The 12,500-nt window shown below is 43.5% G+C and overlaps 2 protein-coding genes across 9 annotated transcripts in view; one reads left to right on the top strand and one right to left on the bottom strand.

The window, feature by feature from the left end:
• The window catches only part of LOC124393737 (inactive serine/threonine-protein kinase TEX14-like), a 9,795-nt gene extending 3,351 nt beyond the window's left edge, over window positions 1-6,444 (bottom strand). The window contains exons 1-14 of one of the 5 annotated variants that reach the window (XM_046861750.1): window positions 6,177-6,441; window positions 5,631-5,656; window positions 4,852-5,028; window positions 4,593-4,707; window positions 4,271-4,436; window positions 3,838-3,956; window positions 3,657-3,747; window positions 3,452-3,585; window positions 3,140-3,256; window positions 2,639-2,762; window positions 1,517-1,695; window positions 1,183-1,322; window positions 831-1,021; window positions 112-220 (exon numbers count right to left, since the gene is read on the bottom strand). In XM_046861750.1, coding sequence (XP_046717706.1) covers window positions 112-220; window positions 831-1,021; window positions 1,183-1,322; window positions 1,517-1,695; window positions 2,639-2,762; window positions 3,140-3,256; window positions 3,452-3,585; window positions 3,657-3,747; window positions 3,838-3,956; window positions 4,271-4,436; window positions 4,593-4,707; window positions 4,852-4,981 — 1,615 coding nt within the window. In that variant the 5' untranslated portion in view covers window positions 4,982-5,028; window positions 5,631-5,656; window positions 6,177-6,441. Of the gene's footprint in view, window positions 1-111; window positions 221-830; window positions 1,022-1,182; window positions 1,323-1,516; window positions 1,696-2,638; window positions 2,763-3,139; window positions 3,257-3,451; window positions 3,586-3,656; window positions 3,748-3,837; window positions 3,957-4,270; window positions 4,437-4,592; window positions 4,708-4,851; window positions 5,029-5,348; window positions 5,373-5,630; window positions 5,657-6,176 lie in introns of those variants that run through there. The other 4 variants (XM_046861752.1, XM_046861753.1, XM_046861749.1 and 1 more) reach the window with 4 other exon arrangements.
• Window positions 6,445-6,667: 223 nt separating this feature from the next.
• The window catches only part of LOC124393738 (C2 domain-containing protein 2), a 13,229-nt gene continuing 7,396 nt past the window's right edge, over window positions 6,668-12,500 (top strand). For 2 of the 4 annotated variants that reach the window (XR_006927361.1, XM_046861754.1), the window contains exons 1-7: window positions 6,671-7,190; window positions 7,860-7,955; window positions 8,672-8,791; window positions 10,823-10,924; window positions 11,090-11,206; window positions 12,016-12,133; window positions 12,312-12,420. Coding sequence is in view for 3 of the 4 variants with exons in the window: in XM_046861754.1 (XP_046717710.1) it covers window positions 6,927-7,190; window positions 7,860-7,955; window positions 8,672-8,791; window positions 10,823-10,924; window positions 11,090-11,206; window positions 12,016-12,133; window positions 12,312-12,420 (926 nt within the window). In the remaining variant the exon portion in view is untranslated. Of the gene's footprint in view, window positions 7,191-7,859; window positions 7,956-8,671; window positions 8,792-10,822; window positions 10,925-11,089; window positions 11,207-12,015; window positions 12,134-12,311; window positions 12,421-12,500 lie in introns of all 4 variants that reach the window. The other 2 variants (XM_046861755.1, XM_046861756.1) reach the window with 2 other exon arrangements.

Genomic DNA, 12,500 nt, shown 5'->3' with positions numbered 1-12,500 from the left:
TTTATATCATGTAAAACAGTGCACCACAGTAGGTGTGTTTGGTGTAAAGACCAATAAACTGGCTAGTGGAAGGGTTTATCTGGAACCCTGCTGATCTGTTCTGCTCCTCACCTGGTTGCTGAGGGTCCCAGTTCTGCTCAAGTGCTGTGTTCAGTGTGTAAGTACTCGAACTGGCCGGTAGGGGGCACCCTTCCCTCCTCTCCTCTCTCTTACTCAGCTCCTGTCATTACCACAGCGACATGCAGCTACACCTCACCACCACTCTAGCACAAACTCTTTATAATAAACACAGCGTATATTACACTCGTCTGACTTTCATTTCTGTGTGGTTTATACACTCAGTGTCCTGACACCGTCTTGTAACGGTCACGTCTGTAGTATTTAGTGTTCACAGATATTTTACTTTATCTAGACGTTTCTGGAAACTTCTGGAATGCTTTCAACATTAATGTATGTAATATTTATGTAATTACGTGTTTTTTCTGACATTATTAGTGTGCAGGATTGTAGAAATGATGTATGTGTGGAGAAATGCAGCACCTGTAGGGGGCGTGGCCTCAGTAACCCTGCAGCACCATGTGATTGATGAATGTGCAGGTAGTAATTCAACTGAAACTGCATTCACTCTGGTTGTTTTAAACAAGATTTTAACTCCATTAAAGTTCCCTGTTAGAGGCTCACCTGCAGTTTTTTAATAATGCCCTTAATTCCTACATAAATGTCTACAATTCCATGTTGACTGATGACCGAGTGTTGTAGAGTTAATGAGGAGGATGGGAGTACGGTGTGTGTTGCAGTGTGAGACGAAGTGTATTTTGTTAAAAGTTCACCCTGAGGTTAGAGCGCAGTAAGAATCGCAGATCCTGGAGGCTGCAAGTTCTCTCATGAGCCTTAGGTTGCAGTCCAATCAGCACCAGGTCATAATACGGCTGTGGCACTGCTGAATCTGCACACAGAGCCTGACCCGCGTCTACAGCCTGCTTTATCCAGTCTGGATTCACCGAACCCCACGGAACTGCATCTATATATACACACACACACACACACACACACACACACACACACACACACACACACACACACACACACACACAGTACGCCTGATGTTCCTGTAATAGTTTTAGATCATGTCCTTTGATATGATGTAAGTGTTTAGTAAAGAGTGTGTGTGTGTGTGTGTACCAGTGTACAGCTCCTGTATCAGAGCACAGACACTGTAGAGATCAGCCTTTTCTGAACATGCTTTGTTCCTGATTACTTCAGGAGCCGCCCAGTTATACAGCATCTCAGGAATGGGTGGAGTAGAAAAGGGACTGCAGTCACTGCACACGCACGCACACACGCACGCACACACGCACGCACACACGCACGCACACACACGCACACACACGCACACACGCACACACACACACACATGCACACACATGCGCACACACACATGCACACACACGTCATTACATACAGATCATCGTGTATTATTATGACTGGATCTGGTGATGGTGAGGTGCGTGCACACCTGGGCCCCATGAAGCCGAGGCCTGTAACCTTAGCGACCCCTGGGTGGACGATAACAACCGAGTGAGAGCAGAGGGAGCGCAACACCAGAGATCGGCTGTGCAGGTAGAACAGAGCTTCACACACCTGGAGGATCAGTGACAAAACCTCATACGCCCGGAGGATGGGAAACTCCGCTCTCTGGTGCGCACGCACGCACGCACGCACACGCACGCACACACACACACACACACACACACACACACACACACACACACACACAGAGAGAGAGTCAGCATGTTAGAAATAGTTGTCCTATATATCAGTACACATGTTTTTGATGTGTCAGTGTTGGTGTCTGTTATTGAATTAAAACGTGCTTATATACTGTTCAGGCTCTGGATTGTGATTGGTCGTCTGGTGTTGATTAGTTCTCTAAAAGAGTAATGCAGGTTTTTATGAATGGGCTTGTTCTGCACACGCTGTACAGATGAACACATTCAATTCCAATCATAAATATGGTGAAGGAAGGAAGTGTTTATGTAACAGGTATGGAAGGAGTCTCCAGTGTCAGCTCTGAGTAAGAGTTAGAGGAAATGTTTAGGACACAGGTGTTTATACTTCTGTGCAGTTTCTCAGTAATAAGCTGTGATTTTGTAAGAATAAAGAAATGGAATAAAGACAAGCAGGTAAGGGAATAAGTGTTTATAGCTGCTATAACATAAGTGACAAAAAGAAGGGTCTTATAGATCAACATAAGAAATTTGATTCTTACAGGGTGCCAATGCAACAACTCTAAAACTGGAGAAATACACTCAGCACACCTGGTCGGTCAGAATCCTAGCTGCTGAATTTCCTACAACCTATAATTAGTTTAATGTAGATTTTAAACCCCAACAAGCAAAGCATTATAGCCGTCTGTGTGTGGAAAATAAATATATATTGATCTTTTATTCAGCAGCACAATCTTGATGGTTCTGTGGTAATAATAACTCTACTTCTTCACTCCACCTCTATACTGAGGGTTTTCTTATGACAGCATGTTACTTAAGTGTATTATTCCTTATACACTTAACTTACACTAACTTTTAGGCTATTTCTCATTCCAAACTGGTGTGTGTGTGTGTGTGTGTGTGTGTGTTACCCTATGGTACAGCAGGTGGTAAAGTGATCCCACATGCACTCTCTCGTACACCAGTTTGTTCTGCTGCAATTCATTAGTGAAAATCACAGCCATCAGCTGCAGAAGGTGTGGATGGAACAGTCGACTACAACACACACACACACACACACACACACACACACACACACACACACACATCAATAATGTCAGTGCCAACACATGCAATTTCTACTTGAACAATACACTGTTTAACAAAACAAGACCTTTTGATCTTTCTCCAGTTTGAGTAAAAATAGACCGAGGTCTTTATTCTGACTGGCAGGACTGAAAGAGTTAAACCCAGGACTCGGAGCGTTCTTGCTTCAGCTCTCGGTTGGTGTTTTATGGAGCAGCGTTTCAGTGGAAATGTTTAACCCTCATCAGTTTTGGCAGGAAAAGATGTCAGTGAGTCATTACCCATGATGCAGTAGGATGCAGCAGGGGCAGTACGAGGTGTGTGGTGGTGTGTTTTTGAGTGTTTACCAGCAGAAGTTGAGCTCGGTGATGAGCAGGTCGTGGTAGTAATGTTGCTTATCGTCTGGGTGGGGGTTGTTCACCTGTAGCTCCTTTAACGTTATCCGAATTCCTCTCCAACTGTAGCTGAGGATGAGAGTGAGGTCAGAGTTTAAAGCGTGAACTCTGAACTTTCACCCTGAACACTTTTAGAAACACCTCAGACTAATGCATGATTTATATTTATCATTTATCACGCTACAGCGTTAGTCATTTACTCCCCTGTAGTTCTGCCGTCAGATGAAGGAAATGAATGGAGAATGAACAGGACAGTAGTCGTACTTGGTCATTTTCGTGAAGGTTCCACAGGTGAAAGAGTGCAGAGCTTCATCATCAGCCTGCAATAACTCTGATTCTGGTATAAAAGGTACAGATGCCAAAGCTCCCACAGACGTTCCTAACTTCTCCACGCATAACTGTGGAAATACAACACCAGCTCAGGAGAAGTAATGGATCAGAAACCTCGGCCGTTACTGCTGACACTCACCTTTTCATAACCGAGGCACAGGATGGTATCAGACACGAACGTCTTCGAGGTTATTTTCTTGTTAAAAACCATGTCAGAGGCCCTACAAAACCTGAGACAGAAGCACAGCTACGTCATGACACGGCAGCCACTGCTCTGTGCAACAGACGACAGGAACACGGTGAATGTACACATGACTCACGGTCTGATGAAGTCCAGAAGAGTCTTGGAGGAAGTCAGAGTGACGTCTCTTTCTCTGAGCGACTGCGACTCGGACAGACTCCTCGTGACAGACATGCAGCTCGAAATAAAACTGATCATCTAAAACATTACAGAGAAAAATAAAAACTATAGCAGTGTGAAAATTAACCCTTTACTGTTTAGATTTGTTTAGGCTCTTTAGGCCACGCCCCCTGCCTCAAAACAATATGCAAGCAAAACTCGCTCTTTCTAAAGCCACACCCCAAAATCTGCCTACACTTAAACACATTAACAGGTGGAGCTTCTTGAATTGACAGGTGACATAACTGAGGAACATCCTTTAGTGTTCCATGTTCATGTCCCCACCGTGTACCACATCCTAGGTGTACACACTCTCAGTCTTTTCCCAGGTGTGTGTTGGTCGTGTTACACACCTTAACGCTGCCCTCCTGAGCTTCGCACTCAGCCCAGTCTCTCGCTGTCTTGCCCTTATTGTCATGTAGTCGCAAATCTCCTCCTGCCTCCAGCAGCCTCCTGAGCAGGTCTGTGTTACAGGAGAAGGCAGCGGCGTGGACCGGAGTGCTCCTATCATTACTGCGGCTGAAGGATGAGAAACACACCACTCCACTCAGCACATCTACTACTACATCTTCATTCTCTGATGTTCCGTAACAGCATACAGACGTAGACAAAACAACAAAACCCATGATAGGACGTATCACCACTTCAGGACAGAACACAGCCATATGAACGTACTGATTGGGATCGGCGCCGAACCGAAGGAGAAGCTCAGCCACAGAGGTGAAGCCCAGCAGAGACGCGCAATACAGAGACGTCTGGTGCAGGTTATTTACACAGTCCACGTCCACACCTGAACAGAGGAAAAATATACACTCTAAACATCGTGCACTTACACGTCTGCACACGCCTTCATTATTTATAATGACACAACATCATCAGCACATCAGCAAGAAATGTGGATCTCAAATCTTTAAAATATACGCTGAAGGTTCACCTTGCTTCAGGAGTTTCTCCACATTGTGCAGGTTTTTCTCCCGGGTGTAGCGGTGCAGTTCGGCCCCCACACCTCCACTTTTAACAAAACCCAAGAGTACGGGACAGGGGAGAGTGAGCCCACCAGACATCTTCACACGTCTCCTTCAACACACTTCTAATCCTACTTATTTACTCTCTGTGTCACACACACACACACACACACACACACACACACACACACACACACACATTATATATACACACACCACCGGTCAAAAGTTCTGGCACCTTCTCCTTCAGTGGGTTTTCTTTATTTTTATTATTTTCAACACTGTAAATGAATACTAAAGAATCCAAACTATGAAAAAACATGTATGGAATTATGTAGCAAAAAATAAATAAATAAATAACAGATTTAATAAAGCAGAATATGTTTCAGAAATTGCACATCTCAGCAGATTAATGCCAGCTTTGCACACTCTTGGAATTCTCTGTCAGCCTCATGATGTCCTTAACTGGAATGGTTTTCCAACAACCTTGAGGAGTTTCCCAGAGGTGTTGAGTGCTTGTTGGCTGCATTTCCTTCACTCTCAATTCCAACTCATCCTGAACCATCTCAACTGGATTTAGATGGGTGATTGTGATTGGTCAGTTCTTCTGACGCAGCACATCTTTACTCTCTTTCTTTGACACATGGCACTTACAGAACCTAGAGGTGTGTTTGGGGTCATTGTTCTGGTGGAGAACAAACTACAGTAGTTGTAGAAGCACTAAGAGGATTATAGACTCTGTACTCACACTTTCCTCTGCACAACCACCTGATGCTGTAAAGCACATTAAGAAGGTGAGAAATGTCACAAATGAACTCTCGATAAGACACAAGTGTGACCTGAAACCCATTCCAGGTGACACCTCGTATATCTGATGAGAGAACGCTGTGAGTTTGTGAGATAAGGTCAAAGCTTCATGGAGATACTACAATCTAAAACATAAACCAGATTCTGGGTTCTTCAACACATTTTGATAATTAATTCTATACATGTTCTTTCATATTTTGAATTCTTTGGATATTTCGGACACACTATGTTACTGATCTTATCATAAATGATGTAAATATTAAAATATAATTTATGATTTGATCTCCATCATCTGCGCGCGCTGAGAGATTAGCCGTGTCACGCGCTGGCTAAATCGCTAGAATCAGCTAGCATTACAAGCTAATTTCACAAACACACAACTATCCAACAATCCAAATAATTTCCTACGATGGATTAATAAAGTTATTGTTTTTACAGAGCGATAAATGTCCGTGTGTGTGTTTATTGTTTCACGATCCGGACATACCTGCTGTATCCGTCGGAACGCGCGCTACTGTTCTGTTCCCGCTCAAATTCAAACCGGAAGTAGGAGCTCGCGATCGACGGTTGATGACGCAAAAGCGGCTGCGTTTAAATATAAACACGGCCCTAATACGTGTTCAGGTGTTCATCTTCTTTAGATGTCTGTTTGTATTTTACACCGGTGTTTCAGTAAACGGTGCAGTAAAGACATTTTAAAAGAAGTGCAGAAAGTATTTGGACATGTCCTAATATATTTTACTAGTTTATTACGCTTTCCTCATACTTTTAAGTGTTTACTTAAACAAGTATTTTCATTTAGATGTATTTATTTTGCTAGACAGTAGATTAAGGAGGTTTATAATGATGATAATAATATTTATTTTTTTGCCCTGTTCAAAATGGCGTCTGGAATGACGCGGGAAGGTAAAACCAACCAATTACATCATGCCTTTAGAGCCTTAGCCAATCACAGGAAAGCGTGGGGAGGGGGCGTGGTCATCCCTCCACCGCTGCGTGTGTAGGAAGTGATGTGGTAAGTTTTTGAACAGATGTGTGTTAGCTAGCAGGCTAACACCGGGACCAGGGCCAGGGGAGAGTGGGAGAGATGATCACCGGAGATCACACCTCGGTCTCGGTGTCCGTGAGTTCGGAAAGACGCGGGGAGTGCTGACAGTTCCGCTTCGGATGTTGTTAGCATGCTAGCGCGGAGTTAGCGGGGGGCCGAGGCTAGGCTGAGGCAGCAGTTTGAGGCGCCATGGTGTCCGCGGGCGGCGGCGTGTCGGAGCCGCTGCAGTGGTTGTGCCTGGTGACGCTGTTCCTCGCCTCGCTGGTGACTTTAATCATCTACCTGGTGCAGTATTTCGGTGTTTTCCTGAGCCGAAGCAGGACACGGGCCGGAGTGGAGGAGTGTGAGGATGCGGAGCGGCTGCTGAGCTGGGCGCTGGAGCTGAAGAGCTGGAGGACGGAGTGGAGGAGAGCCTGGATCCGAGCCCTGAACCTCCACCACCACAGTACACAGGTCAAGATTCTAGATTCTTTATTAGTCACAAACACAGTTACATACAGAATACAACATACACTGAAGGTGTGTGTGTGTGTGTGTGTGTGTGTGTGTGTGTGTCAGTCAAACATTGCAAAAAGTTATAACCTTTATTTTAACTTTAATTTTAACCCAAGTGTTTATACTACTTTATAACATAATCCAGATCTAAATTGAGTTAAATTGGAACTTTAAATCAGCTTTCAATTCTACACAGTCCTACATAAAACATCAGTGGTGTTTATTATGGTGTTTATGAGACACAGCTGGGTCCTCACATGACCGCACACACACACACACACACACACACCCTAAATGTCTTGATGGTGTTTGATTTCAGTCTTTTTTTTTATCCCGGGGTGTAAAAACTTTCACACTCGACTGTATGATTCAGCATTTAAAGTTTTTTTTCTGTGTGTAATGAATAAATAAACACACACGTGTTCCAAGAGAAAGACTTCCGGGTCGTGTACAGTCATGTCGGAGTTTTGGAAAAAAAAAATGTATTATGATTTAGTAGATTAGATTCCATATTGTGTGTGTGTGTGTGTGTGTGTGCTGAAGGAACAGGAAGGTGTGTAATAAACAGGTTATAACACAGATAACACAGTGTGTATGTAGGTATTAACTGTGTGTGTGTGTGTTTAGGGAGCGATCCAGCTGGTGTTTGAGGAGGATGGTGTTCAGTCGTCAGATCTCAGCATCCACCATGTCTTCAGCTTTACCCGAACACCTGGACGGAAGGTGCGCAGTGTGTTTGGAGATTTCATCACAACACAGTGCATCAGTGTTGATCAGTCGTTTAGAAGCTCAGTGTTACTATATGGTCTACACACACCTGAATGCTTTGAGGTTGAAACCTTCAGCAATAAAGCGGTGGTGAAGATTAAAACTGTAAGATTAGAGAGAGATTATGCCTCCAGCCGTTACATAGCCCCGCCCCTCGCCCCACCCACATTACCCAAGCTCCTCTCCAGGATCTTCAGCGGTGTGTCAAGTGTAATTCTGCAGGCCAGTGGAAACATCTCACCACCACACCGTGTCCATGTGAGAGAGTTAAACGGAAACAGGAGAAACGGTGATTAAACCACCCTCTGTGTTCACACTAACGAGCGGCCGTGTCACTTCCTGTGCACGTCCTCGACCCCGAACTGCGTATCTGCCCGCTGGCATTCAGTTTTACGATGTGATGCAATAATATGATAAATCCAAATGTTTTGGTTCCAGACAATTCCTTTTCCCTTCAGACCCACATACTCGGGTTCTACACACACACACACACACACACACACACACACCCTCCCCCTCTCCTTTACACAAAACTCAGTGTTTATGTTGTAGATAAAAGCAGTGTGGTGGTGTGAGCGAACTAAACATCATACCAGCTATTACCGTTTCTTCATATGAAGGGTTTTATCTGTGTGCGTGCGTGCGTGTGTGTGTGTGTGTGTGTGTGTCAGGATGTGCAGTGTGAGGTGATCGGAGACAAACTGCAGTTTTCTCTCAGCGCCTGTCTGAACTCAGGCTCCACACACTCTCCTCTGAGATACAGCGTGAAAATCTCACCACTTCATCTGCAGGTATGACAGAGACACACACACACACATATCACGCATCACATATTTTACATACTCCCTCTTCACTATTCCCTACTCTCTCTTCACTATTCCTTACTCCCTCTTCACTATTCCCTACTCTCTCTTCACTATTCCTTACTCCCTCTTCACTATTCCTTACTCCTCTTCACTATTCCCTACTCTCTCTTCACTATTCCTTACTCCTCTTCACTATTCCTTACTCCTCTTCACTATTCCCTCTCTCTTCACTATTCCTTACTCTTTCTTCACTATTCCTACTCTCTCTTCACTATTCCTACTCCTCTTCACTATTCCTCACTATTCCTTACTCCTCTTCACTATTCCTCACTATTCCTTACTCTCTTCACTATTCCTTACTCTCTTCACTATTCCTTACTCCTCTTCAATATTCCTTACTCCTCTTCAATATTCCTTACTCCTCTTCAATATTCCTTACTCCTCTTCACTATTCCTACTCCCTCTTCACTATTCCTCTTCACTATTCCCTACTCCCTCTTCACTATTCCCTACTCTCTTCACTATTCCCTACTCCCTCTTCACTATTCCTACTCTCTTCACTATTCCTACTCCTATTCACTATTCCTACTCCCTCTTCACTATTCCCTACTCTCTTCACTATTCCTACTCCCTATTCACCATTCCTTACTCTCTTAACTATTCCTTACTCTCTCTTCACTATTCCTACTCCTCCTCCTCTTCACTATTCCCTACTCCCTCTTCACTATTCCCTACTCTCTCTTCACTATTCCTTACTCCTCTTCACTATTCCTCACTATTCCTTACTCCTCTTCACTATTCCTTACTCCTCTTCACTATTCCTACTCCTATTCATTATTCCTACTCCTATTCACTATTCCTACTCCCTCTTCACTATTCCCTACTCCCTCTTCACTATTCCCTACTCTCTTCACTATTCCCTACTCTCTCTTCACTATTCCTTACTATTCCTTACTATTCCTTACTATTCCTTACTCCTCTTCACTATTCCCTACTCTCTCTCACTATTCCCTACTCCCTATTCACTATTCCCTACTCCCTATTCACTATTCCCTACTCCTCCTCCTCTTCACTATTCCTCACTATTCCTTACTCTCTCTTCACTATTCCCTACTCTTCACTATTCCTTACTATTCCTTACTCCTCTTCACTATTCCCTACTCCTCTTCACTATTCCTACTCCTATTCATTATTCCTACTCCTATTCACTATTCCTACTCCCTCTTCACTATTCCCTACTCCCTCTTCACTATTCCCTACTCTCTTCACTATTCCCTACTCTCTCTTCACTATTCCTTACTATTCCTTACTATTCCTTACTATTCCTTACTCCTCTTCACTATTCCCTACTCTCTCTCACTATTCCCTACTCCCTATTCACTATTCCCTACTCCCTATTCACTATTCCCTACTCCTCCTCCCTCTTCACTATTCCTCACTATTCCTTACTCTCTCTTCACTATTCCCTACTCTTCACTATTCCTTACTATTCCTTACTCCTCTTCACTATTCCCTACTCTCTTCACTATTCCTACTCCCTATTCACTATTCCCTCCTCTTCACTATTCCCTACTCCCTCTTCACTATTCCCTACTCCCTCTTCACTATTCCCTACTCTCTCTTCACTATTCCCTACTCCCTCTTCACTATTCCCTACTCCCTATTCACTATTCCCTACTCCCTATTCACTATTCCCTACTCCCTCTTCACTATTCCCTTCTCCCTATTCACTATTCCCTACTCCCTATTCACTATTCCCTACTCCCTATTCACTATTCTCTACCCCTTATTCCACACAAACACTTGAACGTGGGCGTGTCCAGAACCATATCAGCAGCATGACAAACATTTTACCGTGTGTGTGTCCTAAACCAAATGATTGAAGGACATTTACTCCTGGGTTTCTATAGTGACGTTTTATTTTGCCCTCTCAATTAAAAAAATCCTGACAAACACTTCAAATTATAACACTGTGTGTGTGTGTGTGTGTGTGTGTGTGTGTGTGTGTTTACCCAGCTGGCCTTGCAGATGGCAGAGGTGGATGGAGAAGTTCAGATTACATGGGGACTGGAACAGCTGAACCTGACACACCTGCAGCTTACACCCAGTTACACACAGGTACACACACACACAACCATGACAGCTACACACACATGCAGTGAGCGAGTCTGTGTATGCCTGATGTTCTTGTAAAGACATGTGTTTGGGGTGATGTTTGAAAGTGTGTGTGTGTGTGTGTGTGTGTGTGTGTGTGTGTGTGTGTGTGTGTGTGTGTGTGCGCAGGGAACGTCGGTGTGTGTGAGTGAAGTGGCAGTAAAGAGCAGGCTGCAGCAGATTCTGTGTGAAACTCGAGCTTCAGTGACTCTCAGCAGCCGGACTGCACAACCTGCAGATCTGAAGGTACATCATCATCATCATCATCACCTTTTATGGAGTTTTGTGGGTGTTGCTCCATGCAGGCCCAGTGTTGCCAGATTGATCAGAATCACAGCTCACTGCAAAAAAGCACTTGATTTCTGATTTTAATTCTCATGATGTGGTTTGGGATTTTAACATCTGGGAAAGGGCGTGTCCTCAGGGTTTCCACAGAGTCTTAAAAAGAAAAAAGTAAAAATTTGATTTTAAGCCTTAAAAACTCTTACATTCGCTGTTTTAGGTCATAAATCGTGTGACGCTGAATCTGATGCTCATTAAACTGAAAACCTACAGAACTTTAATTTTATTGGTTTGTTTGTTAGTTTCCATGGTGTTCTACTTTTTAACCAACACGCAACAGCATTCTGTTATTGGTGCGATTTTCTTTTTGATTGGACCATAGACGTAAAACACATTTTATTTTTCTTGCGGTGGGGAAGATTTTAGGGTTCAGTTTAGTCCAGTCGCTAACAACAACCTGATCCAGGTATTAAATTTCTTTCTTAATGGTCTTAAAAAGTCTTACATTTAACTTGGTGAAACCTGCAGAAATCCTGGTCTTAAACTCCAGTGAACTTCACAGCTCTTTTCTTCTTTATCTTTTATCATAATTACCATATTTTTTCATTCATTATTTATATTTGTTTAATTCATAAAATTTATTAGATACGTATCATCTGCTACCTTCCTGAACTCAGACTGGGTTTTCTCATAAATCCCTCAACAGTGTTTGGAGAAGGAAACAGTGAAAGGATGTTTTTTTTGACGTGTGTGTTTTATTTCCTGTCTCACAGGAAATGAGGAACAGGATTTTGGAGGTCTCCACTCCCCCTAAACCCCCTCGTGCTCACCAGTGGAAACTTCTAGTGAAGAACATCCGGGTCACGTATAACCAGGAGAATGGAGTTGCAGGTCATTCTCTCTCTCTCACACACACACACACACACACACACACACACACAGCCTTTCGTTGTTTCCTTTTCTCAACACTATATTGCACCTTATGAGAGAAAGCAGTGCACTTTTAAAGGAGATTAGAAAGAAGATTGTGATTGGTGTGTGTGTGTGTGTGTGTGTGTGTGTGACACAGGCAGTGTAAGTCCTCAGTGTGTTCTGCAGTTAGATGATCCTCCTCAGACATTGAGCTCAGCGGTGCTGGGTGATGTGAGTGAGCCGGTGTGGGATCATCCATTTATCTTGTACGTACTTTATTTAATGTTTTTATTTGGATGTATATAATAAAGACGAACACAAACTCATTCAGTGTAGAGTTAAAGTT

Source organism: Silurus meridionalis, chromosome 11 (assembly GCF_014805685.1).
Source record: "Silurus meridionalis isolate SWU-2019-XX chromosome 11, ASM1480568v1, whole genome shotgun sequence".
Taxonomy (NCBI): domain Eukaryota; kingdom Metazoa; phylum Chordata; class Actinopteri; order Siluriformes; family Siluridae; genus Silurus; species Silurus meridionalis.
The sequence above is the reverse complement of the archived record's forward strand: the minus strand, read 5'-3'. Positions and strand labels throughout refer to the sequence as shown.